The following is a 17,923-nucleotide window of genomic DNA, read 5'->3' on the forward strand; positions in this document are numbered from 1 at the left end:
AGCTCTTGGGCCAGCTAGCCTTGTATGCAGCAGCAGAAAGCATCAAAGACATCCTTTCAAACAAGGTGGCAGGCCAGGACCATTCTCCAAGATTGTTTCTGACCTCCATACACTGGTGCATGCTTCCCTCTCCTGCCCTCCTACACACACACACACACACACACACACACACACACACACACACCCTATACCCCCCCACACCATACCCCACCTCTGACACACTCTTTTAAAAGAAAAGAGTCACGAAGCAATTTACTTGCAAAGAATCCAGAATAATCAAGTGATAAGAAAACCCAGAGAGCAAAATAAAATTAGTAAAATAATACATGAACAAGATGAAAGTTTAACAAATCAATCAAAGCCATAAACTGTCCCATCTCAGAGCCAGAGGGCACCATGACAAAATTAAAATTCAGTTGAGGGCATCAACAGCAGACTTTATCAAAAACAAGCAAATATCCAAATTATCCATGTGGAGGAGGAAAGCAAATGAAAGAATGAAAGACACCCCAGGAGTTTCCAATGCTGTAAAAGTGTGAGACATTTATAGCTCTGATCTAAAAGTTAAAATACCAGCATTTGAAAAATAACTAGTTCTAGTATTTTTATTGGATATGTAGCAAAGAGCAGTTTTTTTGGATATTACCGAAGTTAAGTTGTTTTAAGCATAAAGTAGTATATGCGTCTTAAAAACATTTTTATTTATATGTGTGTCAATTTCTCTGTGTATGTGCACATGGGTGCAGTGCCCAAGGAGGCCAGAAGAGGGCATAGGATCCACTGCAGCTGGAGTTGCAGGTGCTTGTGAACCACCCACCATGGGTGCTGGGAACTGAACCCAGGTCCTCTGGAAGAGCCGCCAGTGCTCTTAGCTGCTGAGTCCCCCTTCAGTCCTGTATTGTGTGTGGTTATAGCTAGCCATATCAAGTTGAAAAGCTATCTTTTTTATATACTTTGTTGAGTGTGTTTAACACAAAAGTGTTTTTACCATAAAATACAGTGGTTTTGTCAAATGCTTTTCTGCATCTATTAAGAAGCCATGGTCCCTGTCCATTGCTGTTAATTCTTCATGTGTGATGGTTTATATCAACTGTCAATTTGACAGGTCCTAGACTCACCTAGAAGAGGTACCTGTGAAGAGTTAGCTGTGTTAGGCTGGATGTGGGCACGGCTGTGTGGGGTTTTCTTGCTTGTGTTGGGTGAGATGGGAAGGACCCCTCCTAAAGGTAGTTAGCACCAGTTCTCAGTGAGTCCTGGGTGCATAAAAGGGAGAAAGTGAGCGGAGCTCCTGGGTTTGGCTCTCCTCTGGTTGTGGATACATTGTAACCAGCTGTGACAGGAGCCTGTAGCCATCCCCATTCCACCATGATGGACTGTACCTTAGAACTGTGAGCTAAAATAAACCCCCCAGTTCCCTCCCTCCCTCCATCCCTCCCTCCCTCCCTCCCTCTCTCTAGTTCCTTGTAGTTTCTTGAACTGCTTTTGTCAGAGGATTTTGTCCCAACAGCAGGAAAAGTCCCTCGGGAAATGTTAACCCTGCATTCTAGCACAAACTCTTCTCATCTTGCTGGGTTTGATGTTGGTTGGAAATTTTGTTTTGTTTTTTTCGAGACAGGGTTTCTCTGTATTGTTTTAGAGGCTGTCCTGGAACTCACTCTGTAGACCAGGCTGGCCTCCCTGGTCACAGAGATTCGCCTGCCTCTGCCTTCCAAGTGCTGGGATTAAAGGCGTGGGCCACCAACACCTGGTCAGGAATTTTGAATCCATGTTTGTAAGGGTACTGGGTTTGTCGAGTTACATTGTTGCACTGCTTTAGTTTGCATTTGATATCTGGTGACTCTGGACTCCTTTAAACAAGTTGAGATCTTCTGTGTTCTGTTAATGGAAGACCCACTCTTTTCCCCATACGTGATATAATTCATTAGTGAAGCTGCCCAATCCTGTGCTTTCCTTCATGGAAACATTTTGTTGTTACGGATTTAGTCTCCTTACTAGCTAATTGTCAACTCAGATTTTAAATTTTTTCCTTGAGTCAGTTTTGGTAATGTCCTCCTAGGAATTTTCTATTTTATCTAGGTCATCTAATTTGTAGGCATTTAATGGTTCATAGTATTTCTTCTTAATCCTTTTTGTTTATTTAAGATCTATTGATGTCTCTTTTTCATCCCTTAATGACTTGAACGTTCTTTTTCATGGTTGGTGTCACTAAAGGTCTGACTGTTTTGATCATCTTTTCAAAGAATGAGCTTTAGGTTTTGTGGACTTTTTCCTACTTTCTTTATTAGTGACTTTTCTGTTGCTGTGTGTGCTAAAACACCATGACCAAAACGAACTTAGAGAAGAAAGTTGATTTTGGCTTAAGTGGAGAGTGCATTTGGAGTGGAGGTGGGATGGCAGGAAGCCGAAGGGTCAGCGTTGACCACAAACACCAAGCAGAGAGAGCGAGCTGGAGGGATCAAGAGGCTGCAGACTCTCAGAGCCCACCCCCAGGGACACACTTCCTCCAGCGAGGCCACACCTCCTGAGCCTTCCCAGACAGTGCCATGAGCTGGGACTGAGCATTCAACTGCATCCATGAGCTCATGGATGTCATTTCTCATTCAAATCACTGCAATGTCTTTGATTTCTCCCCAGTTTCGTTATTTCTCTCTTTCTGCCTAGTGGGAAGATTGAGTTTCTTTTTCTAGTTCATCAAGGTGAAGGAGTATTTTGTGGAAGTCCTCCATCCCTCCTCCCCTCTCCTCTCCTATGTCCTCTTTCCCTCCCTCCCTCCTCCCCTCTCCTGAATGCCCCCTCCCTTCCCGTGCCTTATGAGGTGCCTAGTGATCTTACTGGAGATGCTTGTATTTGATGAATCCGTTTTCTTTTGTAACTTTCAAAAATCTGTTCTTATCTTTGGCTTTTTGACAGCTTGCTGTGACGTGTCTGTATGAATCTCTGTGATTTTAACTTCCTTGGGGCTCATTGAACCTATGGATATGTAGAATATCCTTTCCCTCCAGTTTGAGATTTTTTTCATTATTGCCGATTCGCTTTTTTTTTTTTTCCTGTCTCTTTTTGTCACTCCTCATTTACTAAGACAACAAATTAGAAATGTGTCACGGTACTTCCTGGTGATCCAGATCTCAGGATCTGCCTCCCTCTCCCCCATCTTAGACCAGATCATCTCAATGGGTTTGTTTCAAGCTACCCAAATCTTCTTTCCCCTGCCAGTTTAGACAGCTTTGAGCCTTCTCAGGGATTTTCCCCCATTTCATCACTGTACTTCACATTTGGTTCTTGGTTGTCCATTCTGTGTCTTTTGAGGTCATTGTTATCATGCTTTGCTTTAACTCTTTAGATTTCCTTTAGTTCCTTGACTGTATTAGCAGTAGTGGATGATAGATTTTTGTCATGTAACTAACTTAGGATCCTCTTCGGGAATGTCTTGTATTGACTGTTTCTCTTCCATCGTTATTTATCTCATGATTACCTGAAAACTGAATATTTTGTATGGTACAGTATGGCAGGCATGTGAAATCAGGTGTCTGCCTCCTCGCCTTGGGTCCGTTGTTGTTTCTACATGTGTGGTTAGGGACATTTCTGGACTAATTCTATAATATATATATATATTTTGTCATGTGTGGCCCCTGAAGTGCGACTTGGTTGGCGTACTGAGCAGCCCAGTTCACAGGAAGTTTCTTGATGCCTTGCCTTAGTAAGTCTGCAGCCTTTGCCGAAGGGTCCTGTGTGTTTGTATGGGGAAGTCTTCTAGAAGTCTGGCCAGAGTCTTCCCCTGTTGTATAAACCCTCACTTCTTCCTGTTTGTGCAGTGTCCAAAGGTTCATCCAGAAGTGAGAACCTGGGACCTTTTCGAAGCTGGAGTGTATTATACATGTGTCCTTGAAGACGTTCTGAAACATATTAGTCCTTTCAGAGTCTCCCATGGGCATCTTATCGTCTAGCTTTCCCTTGTAGATGATTTAAATAACCTTCCCTTTTGTCTTTAAACATCAATGACAACTCTACTTGCTGCTTTTGTTGACTGCCCTAGATCCTCTGCAGTCCCACCTCGAGCAGCCTTCCGCCTTTACCAGGCTGAGCTGGGCTCACTTCCGGTGTGACTTCTGTTCCTTTGGTCTTTAGGGAGCAGCTGGCTGCCCCAGAGCTTTGGATCCTGCATCCCTTTCTTTGAAGGAACAATCTTCGTACTGGAGACTCATCAGACATAGCGGGACCGGGAGCAGAGGAGGGTTGGCTCCGTGTGAGTGAGGGGTCACCTTGGGTGCATCGCCACAAGTCATGCTTTTTACAGCAGTGTCTTGTGGTAGCAAGAACTGGACCGAAGTGAGACCAGTTCTATCTGAACGCCTGGATTTGTAAGTTTGGGCTGGTTACTTCCTGACTCTCTTCTGGTGAGACTTGATTGACTGGGTAGGTGGCCGAGAGCCGCCACTCTTGCTACTGCTGTTGTTATTGGTAGAGGCAGGGTCTCACTGTACAGCCACACTGGCCTCAGACCACAACGGTGTCATAGTGTGGTGTCCTAGTGCATGCTACAGTGTCAGTTTATTGACACAGCCTAGAGTTGTCTGAGAAGGGAGTCAAGTGACCAGATCGCCCCATGAGCATGCCTTCGGGGACTGTCTTGATTATTAATCAATGCTGGAGGGCCCAGCCCACTGTGGGCGGTGCCATTCCATTGGCAGGAGGGCCCAGCCTGTTGTGGGTGGTACCATTCTATGGGCAGGAGGGCCCAGCCCACTGTGGGCGGTGCCATTCCATGGGCAGGAGGGCCTGTGCTGTATGTATAAGACAGGAGGCTGAGCAGGAACCTCTGGGTAAGCCAGCAAACAGCATTCCTTCATGGTTTCTACTTCCGGGGCCTGCTTGAGTTCCTGTCCTAGACTTCCTCAGTAATGGGCTGTTACCTGGAGGCTGCGTTGTTTCTGGTCATGGTATTTGTCACAGCAACAGAATGAAACTAGGATGGATGGGTGACTGTCTAATGCCATGAGAATCTTTGTCTCTCTTGTGCACTCCTTTGTCAGCAAAAACAGCATTTATTCCAAGTCTCCTAATCTCCTTTACAGGTGTGTTACTTCAAACCAGTTACCTGGTGTCTCTGTCTCAGGGATCGCTTGCAAAGTGTTTGTAATAGTTGTGTCTGTGTTCCCAACTCTGTAACAGGGAAGTGGAATGGTACAGAGAAGACTTAAGTATCTCTATTTATATTTATTTATTTATTGAGTATAAGGGTAGACAAGTGTCTGTGGGGAGGAGCCTGGGTACAAGTGTGCCTATGGAGACTGGCGGCCAACGGTGGATGTCATTCCTTTGCCACAAGATGACTTATAAAGTGTACTGTTGGCATGAGTGTCCATCTGAGGACACCCCATGATAGAAGATCTGAGAAGGGCCCATTGGTGTGTGCGTGTGTGTGTGTGTGTCTGTCTGTCTGTCTGTATTATGACCAGCCTGCATGACTACCTATCTACTTATTCATTATCTATGTATCTGTGTATCTTTATCTATCTATCTATCTATCTATCTATTCATCCATACATCCCCCATCTTCTATCATCCGTAACCTCTGTCTGTCTGTCTGTCTGTCTGTCTGTCTGTCTGTCTGTCTATACCGTCGATACTGTCTGTCATCCATCTGTCCATCTCTAACCTATTGATTTGCATGCCAATCATCTATCATGTATCTGCTGTTCGTTATTCTCCACCGTCTATCGATTGTCTACGAACCAGTCATGCAGCCTGCCTGTCCTCTAGCTGTCTTGCGCATGAGGCATCTGAGTTAGATGATTCAGTCAGCCAGTGATATTGGGTAACTGACCAACATGACCTGATACAGGCTACACCGCTGTAACTGGAACTCACTTAGAATAATTCATTTTTTCCTCTTGGTGTGATTTCTAAGGGTCATTTGTTAGAAGTTTAAACAGGTGGAAGTGATCAAAAGCAAAACCAAAATGTTGTGCGGTTATTAGCGTGTGACAGCCTCTCAGGCCAGAGTGCGTCAGGCCCTGAGCCTTTCATATCCTCGCTAAATGGCCACATCAGAGTCCCTGGCAGAGTCCACATCCAGCTTGGATGAGGCACAGCCCTAACGCACCACTGACAGCCCTGTCTGCTCTGGCTGCTGAGCATGGATACATGGCTGCGTTTTAGAGGGAGAGCCGGTCCATTTCAGGGAGGGGATGGATGAAGTTCATGATCCGTCAATCCAGGCACCACTGGCTTCACAATAGCCACAGGGAAGCTATATCACTACCCATCGGTGAGCTTTTCTTTCCTGGCGAAGTTCTCCCTCCCTCCCTGCCTCCCTCCCTCCTCCCAAAGAAACTTTAATGGGAAAGTCCTAGCATCTCACTTCCTCTGTGGGAATGAGATCTTTTACTTCCTTTTTAGTCAATGAGGAGAGTAACAGAGTATTTACCTCTTATCACTTGTAAGACGTTGGATTTTCCAACCTAATTATCTTTTTTTCATATACAAGGTGACACACACACAGAGAGAGACAGAGACAGAGAGAGAGAGGGAGAGGGAGAGAGGGAGAGAGAGGGGGGGGGAGAGACTAAAGCAAGAACCTCATCCATAAAACTTTGGGTTGATAAAGACTCACTTAGGCACCTGTCGTTGGTGCTGTTCTGGGTCCTGCCCAGAATGTCACTCCTGATAACACTGACCTTTCCCAGTGAGTATTCTGTTCAGTGTTCTTTCAGCGTCTGGGGTTCTTTTCATTGCAAGGTTTATGTTAACCAGTTTCCAACAAAACAGTTGTTCTCAGCCTGTGGGCCGTGACCCCTTTGGGGTTGAATGACCCTTTTACAGGGGTCACCTAAGACCATCAGAAAACACATCACTATTCATAACAGTAGCAAAATTACAAGTATGAAGTAGCAACGAAAATAATTTTGTGCCTGGGGTCAGCACAACACAAGGAACCGTATTAAAGGCTCGCAGCCTTAGGAAGGTTGAGGGCACTGCTACAGAAGTGCCACCTTTGTTTCGGTCTTGTCGTCATTGTTAAAGCTATGGGCTGCCAGGGCTGGTTTATATTGTGCTGGATTTCAAACCCAGGACTCCCTGTGCTTGTCAGGGTAGCCCCCTGTCAATGAGCTCCATCCCCATCATACACTGGCTTCCATTCCTCAGTCATTAGCTCGAGATGATGGTGGTGATGATGGTGGTGTGGTGGTGATGATGATGATGGTGGTGATGATGATGATGGTGGTGGTGATGATGATGGTGGTGATGATGATGGTGGTGGTCGTGGTGATGATGATGGTGGTGGTGATGATGATGGTGGTGATGATGATGGTGGTGGTGGTGGTGATGATGATGATGGTGGTGATGATGATGATGGTGGTGGTGATGATGATGGTGGTGGTGGTGATGATGATGATGGTGGTGGTGATGATGATGATGGTGATGATGATGATGGTGGTGGTGGTGATGGTGATGATGGTGATGGTGGTGGTGGTGATGATAGTGATGATGAAGGTGATGGTGGTGATGATGGTGATGATGATGATAGTGATGATGAATGGTGATGATGATGATGGTGGTGGTGGTGGTGCTACTGCTATGATGATGTATTTTTGTGTCTATATTCTCAGAGGCTGTAGGCAGGGGATCTGCAGTTACGGGCAGCTGTGAGTCCCTGATGTAAGTGCCAGGAACCAAATGTGGCCCTCTGCAAGAGCAGTATGGCTTTAACCACCAGCCTCTCTCCAGCCTTGTCAGAGCACCGCTGAAAATCACCTGACTTCTGGCAATTGCATCCAAAAGGCCACAGGCACCAGCTCAGGGGCCCCGTGGAAGTGGTCAGAGCGCATCAGCAGTGGTTTGACCTTGTGTGGTTTCCCAGTTAGCCCCGAGAAGGTGGGTGCTGTCCAGGAAACTGCCCTGCAGTCACATGTTCAGGGTCAAACAACCCAACTCACTGCGTCAGCCGCAGACTGGTAGAGCTGATTATCTCGTAAGCCTCTTGTAGCCCCACAAGGATGGCAGAGCATGACGCTTAGCTCAGATTTATTGCAAAAGAGCTCCTCTGCCACAAGCTGCTCGTGGGAACAATAACTCAGCAAACACCTTTGAGAGGTGGCACTATAATTAAATGCTGAGGTGGTATTCATTTTCTTATTACTAAAATTTAGGATGTATTCCCTCTGTTGCCTCTCGGTTGGGTGTCAGACAGAGGAAGCAGGTGGTGGCAGTCCCCGGGGGGCCAGGGATGCCTGCACCTGTCATGTGTCTGGACATGCAGCTCTTGTCCAGGGTGTCCTTTCTCATATCCTGAGACGCGGTGCAGCCCGGGTGCCCCTGACTCATGAGCACCGAGGCACCTTTCCCTGGCTTGATGGCACTACCTGACTCGTTGCACATGGCGTCCAACTGTGCTTATTGTCAAAAGGGAAGAGCCGGCACCGTTTCTCAGAAAGTGTTCTCCATTCCGTCCTGGCCGTTTGGAGCCACAGAAGCCACTCAGCCTTCCTGAGTCCCCACCATCCCTTTTTAGGTACGATCTGATCCACATTGCCTTGTTCAGCCAGCTTGGCATTTTAACTCTCATTTACCGTCATCAGTGATGGGCACTAACAGGGTGGTGTGTGTGTGTGTGTGTGTGTGTGTGTGTGTGTGTGTGTGTCATATGTGTATTGGGGGTGTGTGTGGTATGTGTGTATGGCTGTATATGTGTGTATGGTGTGTTTATGCTGTATGTGTGTAGGGGGCATGTGTGTGTGTGTATGGTGAAGGTGGTGGCTGACCGTGGCCCTCCCTGTATATGTGGTATGTGTGTATGGTGTGTTTATGGTGTATGTGTGTGTGTGTGTGTGATATATATATGTGTGTGTGTGTGTGTGCGTGGTATATATATATATGTGTGCGTGTGTGTATGGTGAAGGTGGTGGCTGACCGTGGCCCTCCCTGTATATGTGGTATGTGTGTATGGTGTGTTTATGGTGTATGTGTGTATGGTGTGTTTATGGTGTATCTGTGTGTGTGGTATATATATATGTGTGTGTGTGTGGTATATATATATATATATGTGTGTGCGTGTGTGTATGGTGAAGGTGGTGGCTGACCGTGGCCCTCCCTGGGCTGGGCTTTTGTCCTGCTGGGCTCTGCTGACCTGCAGGTCTCCAGTCTCCTTCCCACCTCAGTCTCGCTTGGCTGAAGCAGGTGGATGATTTGTTGCAATCAAGTTGCTTTGCTGGAGAGAAAGTTTTCAAATGCCTAGCATTCCTGCCACGATTTGCGCTGAAATCTAGAGATTAGTGTGTATAATGCTGTCACACGGTTTTAAATCACTTAACAAGAGACTGGGGGAGGGGTGAAAGTCATTCTGTTTTCTCTGTTTGTTGCTATTATTTGGAAATGAAAAGGACACGTAACTTTTAAAAAGTAGCAACCAGGTAATGGAGTGGTGGCGTGTGACTAATTCCAGCAATAAGGAGTCTGAGGCAGGAGGATTGCTGTGAGTTCAAGACCAGTCTGGGTTACATAGTGAGTTCCCTTTCTTAAAAACAAACAAACACCAACAACCAAGGAGGCAGGGTTGCTTAGTGGTTAAGAGCACTTACTGCTCTCCCAGAAGACCTGCATTCAGTTCCAAGCACCCAAGTTGGCCTGCTATAGACATCTGTAATTCCAATTCCAGAAGACCCAACACCCTCCAACAGATACCGCTCTGACCTCTGAAGGCACGGCACCAACACAGGATACACACACACACACACACACACACACACACACACACACACAGACACATATACACATGCATGCATGCACACACATACATACACATGCACATACATACACACATGCATGCTTGCATACACACACATATACACATATACACATGCATGCATATACACACATACATACACATGCACATACATACACACACATGTGCACATACACACACACATGCACACACACACGTAATGGAATCTGCTGCTCCTGGTGTTCCTAGTTAATACACATCGGAAGAGGTACAGGGGCTCAGGACCTTTCACTGTCCTCTGTTAGATGAGATGTGAGTGTTCAGGGCCTGAGGCAGAGAGGCAGCCAGATCCCAGGTGTCACTCCTGGGGGAGTGACAGAGGGGCGAGGGCACACCTTGTTTTCTCATCTGTAAATGGGGTGGTGACTGCCCCTAGGATGTAGTGGGCATTAGAATTGTTTAATGTCTGAAAAACTAAAGCTTGTGACACACAGCAGGCATTCAGGCGTTCAATGGGAACCTTATTAAGGACATTTATTTGTTATAACCCCAGTGTCATTGTTTTTTTTATTATAATCCCAGTGTGTTTTCTTGAATAGCTTCAGACAGCTCATTACGATACATGTAAATTATTTTTTTGTTTAGTTTGAGGTTTATACTACTTCATTTATTCACTCATTCATTCACTTTTGAGGTATGGTCTCAGGCAACTTAGGCTGGCCTTGAACACTTATAGCTGAGACCAAAAGCAAAAAGAAAAACGAAATAGGTAAAAAGTAGGAAATGCTTTCTAAGGGATGTTCAGTGACCATGAACTTCTGACACTCCTGCTTCCACCTCTGGAGTGTTGAAATTTTGGCGTGCACACCCAGCTTTATGCCGTGCTGGGGATGGAACTCGGGGCTTGGCGCCTTCCAGGCAAGCGCTCTCCCAGCAGAGCCGTATCCCAGCCCCCGTGCTATCTTACAGACTCTCAGAAGATACTGTATACGCAGAGCATGGGGCTTTATACATCTTGTCGGGATTTCTAGGGCTTGTTGCATAGGCCTGCAGAAAAGTTTAAGGGGTATAGTGTATGTAGGATATTACTTTAAGGAAGATAATTATAATTCATTTTGTGACTAAACAGAATACCTAAAGATACCTCATTGAACTACAGAAATTAAGAATTCTTGATGATTGCTTCTTCAGTGCCTTGTGGAAGTCTGTGTTTCATTTTGATGGAAAGGAGAGATTTTCTGTTGTTGCTGGTTTGGTTTCCTCCCTCCCTCCCTCCCTCCCTCCCTCCCTCCCTCCCTCCCTTCCTTGCTTCCTTCCTTTGGTATCCCAGGCTGGCCTAGAGCTCACCACATAGCCCAGGATGACCTAAAACTCCTGGTAATCCTGCCTCCTTCCTGCCCCTGGGGTCACAGGTGTGCAACACCGTGTCTGACACACAGATACATTCTGCCTATTCCCAGCGGCTGGGATCGTCACGGGTGTGCTGGGGTCACGGGTGTGCAACCCCACGCCCAACACACAGATAGCTTTGTCTTCACTTAAGAGTCGAAAGCATGAAGCCCGGGGATGCTCAGTGACCCTCCTCGCTGCAGTCTGGCTGGGGCCATCTAGACGTGTCGCGTGTGAGTCTGGGGGAGCACACTGCCTTTGTGTCTGGTGCTGGGGTCACCGGAGGGTGGATTTTATCCTCGCTGAGCTCGGCCTCACCCCCAGTCTTCGGTCTCTCCTTTCACTCTCCAGATCTAGTTCCGTCATCCGTGTCTAACTCTGGCCATGGGGAGGAAGCTGGACCTGTCCGGCCTGACAGACGATGAGACGGAGCACGTTCTCCAGGTGGTACAGAGAGACTTCAACCTTCGCAAGAAGGAGGAGGAACGGCTGAGGTGAGAGGGCTCCTTCGCCTGATCACGTGGGAACAACGGGACTCACTGTCACAGGCACACACTCAGGTTTATGGAATGGCCACCCTGTCCTTTGTTGGAGGGCTTCCCACAGACAGTGGCCCGTGTCAGGAAGTACCTGGCCCACAGGTGTGATACCTGCATCGCCTTAGCAAGAATCTGGCTACTGAGCCCAAGGAGCTTAAAAATATCATCTAGGGTTTGCCTCGTCCCCAGATGCCTGGTGTTTAAGATGCCTGGGAGAGGTTTAGAAGTGGTAACTAGAGGAAATGATGTCATAGGAAGTACTGTTTCACTCTTTAGCAGTTCTCTTGGTGAACATGAAACTCACAGCACAAGAGTTTTCTTCCACAGTCTTAGGCTGAATCCATTCTTGTCCCTCCCAGCCGGCTGTGTTTTTGTGCGTTTGGGAGGTGTGGCCTTGGCCCTGTGACAATGACCTCTCTCCAGTGCTGACCGGAAGTGAAGACACAAAGAGGTTGTGGGGGTGGGGATTAAGTTTGGGGGATGTAATGTAAAGAGGTGAAGAAGCCCCAGGAAGAGAATGGAGGGGAGAGCAGCCACCCCGCTGCCCCTGCCCCTGCCCCTGCCCCTGTCCCTGTCCGAGGTGTACAGGCTCTGCCGCTGTGGCCCCCAGTTTGCACAGAGGTGCCGACCGATTTCAAAGCAGCTTGGATGGAGGAGGTTTTACCTGGGCTCGCAGTTGGAGGGTGCAGTCCATCATGGCGGCAGGAGCATGGAGCAGAGGGTTGGAGTCTGGAAGCAGAGGGAGCGTTCACTAGGCTTTCCTGCTCCTGTGTTTAATTTTATTCATCCTGGGCATCCTCCACTCACCCCACCTCTCCGGAAACTCCCTCAGAGACATACCTAGAGGTGTATCCACCAGGTGATCTAGTCAAGAGGACATTTAACTGTCACAGATGGTGTCATGCAGGGAGTGAAAATAAAATGACAAGATCCGCCAATGCGAAACCCAAGTCCTCTGCTCCACAGTGAGGGTCCCTGTGTTCCCCGGGTGTGGCCTTCACAGTGAAGGTCGCCCCGTGTTCCCTGGGTGTGACCTTCATAAACATAAACGCATTCTCCCATTGCATTATCCCAGTGACCTGCCTTCAAGCCAGTTCTCGGCTTTGGATAGTGGAGACCTGGCTGGTTTGTTCTCAAGCCTTCATCTTTAGCTTCCTGAGGGTTATTCCCCTGGTTTGGGCTTGTTTTTTTTTTCTATTCACCATTGTTCTGGTTTCCATTTGCTGCTGTGACAGAACATTTGACCAAAGGCAACTTAGGGAAAGAAAGGGTTTGTTCCAGCTCGCAGTCCACGGTTAAGGAATGCAGGGTAAGAATGCAGACAGAGGTTACAGAGGATGCTGCCTGCTGCCTCACTCCCAAGCTCAGTCTGCTTTCTTATACAACCCAGGACCACTGCCCAGGGAATGGTGCCACCCACAGTGGGCTGGGTCCCCCACATTAATTAACCAAGATAATCCCCACAGTCGTTCCCATAGACCAGTATGATCTCTATCGAGACTCCGTTCTCCAGTGACTCCAGGCTGTGTCAAGTTGACCGCTAAAGCTAAGTAGGGCAGTCCCCTTTCAAATTTAATACAGAAACCTCCTGTTCTGTGAAGTTGGCCATCCTCTCTCAGTTCTGACAGATCGGTGTCCATACGCGGAGCCCAGCGCTTCCTCTGCAGCCACGCTTGATGTCCCCTGTCTTTCCAGGGAACAGTTCACACCCAGTTCACACCCGGTGCTGAGGGCCTCCACAATGCTGCTCTGCAAACCTCTTTTGAGTCTCTCCCTTTTGTCTCTGGCTTGCTTTTCTAATGTTTGGAAGTCAGCAGGTAGCACTTGGGCAGTCATGCCTGGACTCTGTGTCTCTGCCCTGCCCACACGAACTCTGTTGGACTCTGCAGGCAGCCGACAATGCTCTCCTCTTCTGGTTGCTGTTATGAGTTAGTTTATTTTTGTTTCTTTGTTGTTATTTTAAAGGAGGCTTGGGAGGGCAGGGAGGGTACCAAGTAGCTGCTTCCCCTGTCATCTGGAAGCAGAGGACACAGTAACTTGCCTGACTGCCCGCCTGGGCTGTTGGGTTCCTGGGGACTCTGTGGAGGTAGAGTCACTCTGGGCCGGTGAGGTACAGTGTGCTTTGGGGGCGGATACATCGGCACAGGAAACTCTCCTCCACGGCTATGAACTTTTGACCCTCAGGGTCAAGAGGGTTCTAGGAACAGAGGGATGATTGTTGCACACTATCTCTGCTTGCAGGATGACCAGCATTTCTAGAAACGCTGCAGACTTCCAGGTTCTCTCAGTTAATGGGACCCTTGGGGCAAGGCAGCCCTGCAGTATGCTCTCTCCTGTCTGCTTTCGCTTGGCCTACAGGTTCCAGAATTCCACCTCTATTCAGGAGTTCTCAGATTTATGCATTTTCCTCTGATTGACTGCACTGATTCTCTCTAGTGCCGGCCCCTTTAAGACCACAAACACCCAAGCAGACAGTACCTTGAAGGGCTGCTGGGTCCAGGCTCTGCTAAATATACTGAGTATCTAAACAGGATGCAGTGAGAATAATAAATTAATTAGCGCTAAGACGCCACATCTCCAGCTCTGTCTGCAAGGGCTTGCGGTTTCCCAGCAGTGGGGTTCGTCATTGCAGGAAGCAACTCCTCCCTTCCTCCTCTCAATTGGATAGATCTGGAAAAGTCTTCAGGTAGCGTAAAAACAGCCATGTCTAAGCCCGTGGTCAGAAATCATAGCTTTCCACCCCATTTCTTCTATAATTTGATTTCGGGGGTGAGGGGGGGTCAGTGCAGCGTTTGTGTCAGGCACCCACACACAGCTTCTGGCCCAGCGTGGCTCTGGTGGGGAGCAGCCCTAGAGAGGTGGGGCGCCCTGACTAGAGGCAGCAGTGTGGCGGGTTCTTGGGTGATTAGGATTCAAACAGTGTGGCATTTAGAAGCTCACAGTGGAATGGTTGTTAGGGGTGGGGGTGGCCCAGCCATGCTTTCCTCTCTACTGGGCTCCTAGAACAATGCCAGGCACCCAAAAAGTAATGGTGATTTGGGGGTGCGGTTGTGTGTGTGCACGCATATGTGTGAGCATGCATATGGAGACCAGAGGTCAATTTGGGTGTCACTGGGGTCTCAGGCTCACCGAGTAAGCTGGGCTGGCCGGCCAGTGAGCTCCAGGCATCTGCCTGTCTCTGCCTCCCCAGCAACTGCAGGTATATGCTACCACGGCTGGGGATTGAACTCAATTAGTACTTTCCTGTCTCCCAAGTCCCATTATTGATGATTTTTATAGAGTGTGATACAAGCCCTCTCCTGAATTCAGACCACCAAGGTCTAAGCTTTCTGTGTGACTCAGATGCAGGGGCTGCCAGCTGTGGCCTGACTTGGTTCCTGCTTTTAAGGACCTCATGGATGGGCTCACCGGTGCTCAGCTTGCTCGGGGCTCAGACATCTGGTCCGGTGCTCACCTGAAAGCCCCTTATCCACCCTGCGTGATTCGGCTGTCTTAATCAGGAGACTTCCTTTCTTCGCTTCCCAATGTAGCATGTCATGAGGTCCTGCTGGGATGTTTTCATTTAGACAGATGAAATTATCATCATGGGTAAGCTGGCTGAATCCAACAGCAATCACCCAGTGTTTCTCCCCTGCTTCTGCAGTTCACTGCGGCCACTGAGGTCTGGCCAGTCACGCGTGAGGAGCAGGGCCTGTGTCCCTTCCAGGCTGAGCACTGAAGAGGTGGTATAGCTCCTCCCTCTCTCCACTTGCCTGCTGTGGTGACTCTACTGTGGTCTGTTGAGGTATGGCCTTACAGGGTAGATGGAGGCTGATCCCTAGGTCACTTCGTGAAGAGAGGCTCTGGCGACCAGCAGGGGACTTGGTGTGAGTTCACACTGGGTTATGACTCTGTAATGGTTAATCTCAATTGTCAACTCAGGATCTGGAATCTTGGGGAAGGGCCAGTGGGCATGCCTGTGGGGGACTGTCTTGACTAGGTTAGCTGAGCTGGAAGACCTGCCTGCTGTGGGTGACCATATTCCTTAGGCTGGAATCCCAGACTGCATAAAAAGGAGGAAATGAACGGAGAATAAACGTTTGCTGTTGTCCGACTCTTGACAGTGGAGAGGACGTGAGCTGCTCAGGTTTCTGCCACCATGTATTCCCCTCCGTGATGGAGTTCCCTCAAACCGTGAGCCAAAGTAAACCCTTTCTTGGGTGGCCTTTGCCAGGGCATTTTCATCCCAGCACTGAGAAGAGCGACTAAGGTAGTCCCTGAGGCCTTGGGGCTTGGTTTTCTCTATTGCATACCTAGTGTCCTCTGACTGATAGCTTGGTGAGAGCTAACAGGTGCCAAGCATATTATTATGCTCCAATCCTTGACTTCTCAGATGAAGAAGGACGATCTTCAGGGCCAGAGGAGGTCCAGGAAGCTAGGGGTATTGTCTAGCCTGGCTCTGTTCTTACTACCAGGACTCCAACTTCAGCCATCTGACCTCTTGTACGCAAAAAGACATCTGTTGGAAGGTCTCCAGACTTAAGCCAAAGCCCAGGTGTGGTAATTTGAATGTAAATGGCTTCTATAAGCTCACAGCGAGTGGCATTATTAGGAGGTGTGGCTTTGTTGGAGTAGGTGTGGTCTTGTTGGAGGAAGTGTGTCACTGTGGGGGCGGGCTTTGAGGGCTCCTATGCTCAAGCTGCGCCCAGTGTCTTAGTTCACTTCCTGTTGCCTTTGAATCAGGATGTAGAACTCTCAGTTGCTTCTCTAGCACCGTCTGCCTGCACACCACCGCACTCCTAGTGGACACGCTCCCCGCCGTGATGATAGTGGACTAAACCTCTGAAACTGTAAGCCACCACCTCAGTTAAATGTTTGACTCTGTAAGAGTTGCCGTGGTCAGCTTCTGCAAGTTGGTAGTGCTCTAACAGACTCAGTCTGTGTCGGGAGAAGGGTTAGGCTTGAGAAAATTGTTTTCAGTAACTGCTACTGGCTGTTAATTGTCAGCGTCTATTGGACTAACAGTGTGTGCTTGTACCCCAAAGGGCTAATGGGCTTGGGAGGAGATAGGGAAGCCAAAAGCCCAAAATGTGGTGATGTCTGTCTCTGTTCATCCATCCACCCATCCATCCATCTGCCTACCTGTCTGTCCACCCACCTACCCACCTACCCAGCCATCCATCCATCCATCCACCCACCCATCCATCTGCCTACCTGTCTGTCCACCCAACCACCCATCCATCCAGCCATCCAGCCAGTCACCCACCCACCCACCCACCCATCCACCCATCCACCCATCCACCCATCCATCCACCCATCCATCCAGCCATCCAGCCAGTCACCCACCCATCCACCCATCCATCCACCCATCCATCCACCCATCCATCCACCCATCCACCCATCCATCACGAATGGCTTCCTTCCAAGCTCAGGCTCCAGGAGCTTCCCTGCTCCTCACCAGCAGCTGTGCGGTGTCAGTCACTCCCACCTGTGTGGAAGAAGGAAGCCGTAGTTTGAATGAGAAATTTCCCCATAGGTGCATGTTCTTGTTCCCAGTTGGTGGTGGTGTTTGGGATAGTTGTTTCAATAGATAGTTGAAACCTTTAGGTAGTAGAGGCTGGAGGAAACAACTCTTTAGAGGGTGGGTTGACTTCGGGTTTTATAGCCCACTCCTACTTCCTGCTAACTCTCTGCACCCTGTCTGTGGATGCGATATGACCACCTTCTGATTCTGTCGCCTTCCCTATAAGTCAGAGTGAATACTTCCAACCCCATGTTGTCTGTCAGACCACAGCAAGAAAATAACTAATGTAGAAGTATTTGTGTGTGTGTGTGTGTGTGTGAGAGAGAGAGAGAGAGAGAGAGAGAGAGAGAGAGGGAGAGGGAGGGAGGGAGGGAGGGAGAGGGAGAGGGAAGAGAGGGAGGTGTTGGTTTGGGTGTAACAGTTACTCTTTGAGCTCACGTGGTAAGACAGTCCCCAGCAGGGGGCACTGTTTTGATGGGTGCAATATCTTGAGGAGGTGGAGCCCAGCTAGAGGAAGAGGGTGGCTAGGGAAAGACTGTGGGCTTTGCCAGCCTGGGCTTCACTTCCTCTCCCGTGTCTGCTTCCCAGTCCACTGAGAAGTGAGCTAGCAGCTGCCATGCACGCTGCTGCCACAGACCTTCCGGACACCATGCCTTCCCTGCCTTGATGGCCTGTGGCCTCTCAAGCTGTGAGCCCAAATACATCTTTTCCCTTAAGTTACCTCTTGTCAGGTACTTAGTCAGCAGCGACTTGAAAACTAAGACAGAGATG

The 17,923-nt window shown here is 48.6% G+C and overlaps 1 protein-coding gene across 4 annotated transcripts in view; it reads left to right on the forward strand.

The window, feature by feature from the left end:
- LOC101823936 (myosin VIIA and Rab interacting protein) overlaps nt 1–17,923 on the forward strand; it is a 184,773-nt gene that overhangs the window by 21,229 nt on the left and 145,621 nt on the right. For 3 of the 4 annotated variants that reach the window (XM_040739615.1, XM_021234204.2, XM_040739616.1), the window contains exon 2: nt 11,462–11,604. In XM_040739615.1, the coding sequence (XP_040595549.1) occupies nt 11,495–11,604 (110 nt within the window). In that variant the 5' untranslated portion in view covers nt 11,462–11,494. Of the gene's footprint in view, nt 1–11,321; nt 11,344–11,461; nt 11,605–17,923 lie in introns of those variants that run through there. The other variant, XM_040739617.1, reaches the window with a different exon arrangement.

The sequence above is a fragment of the Mesocricetus auratus genome, unplaced genomic scaffold (assembly GCF_017639785.1).
Source record: "Mesocricetus auratus isolate SY011 unplaced genomic scaffold, BCM_Maur_2.0 Super-Scaffold_100691, whole genome shotgun sequence".
In the NCBI taxonomy this organism is placed as follows: domain Eukaryota; kingdom Metazoa; phylum Chordata; class Mammalia; order Rodentia; family Cricetidae; genus Mesocricetus; species Mesocricetus auratus.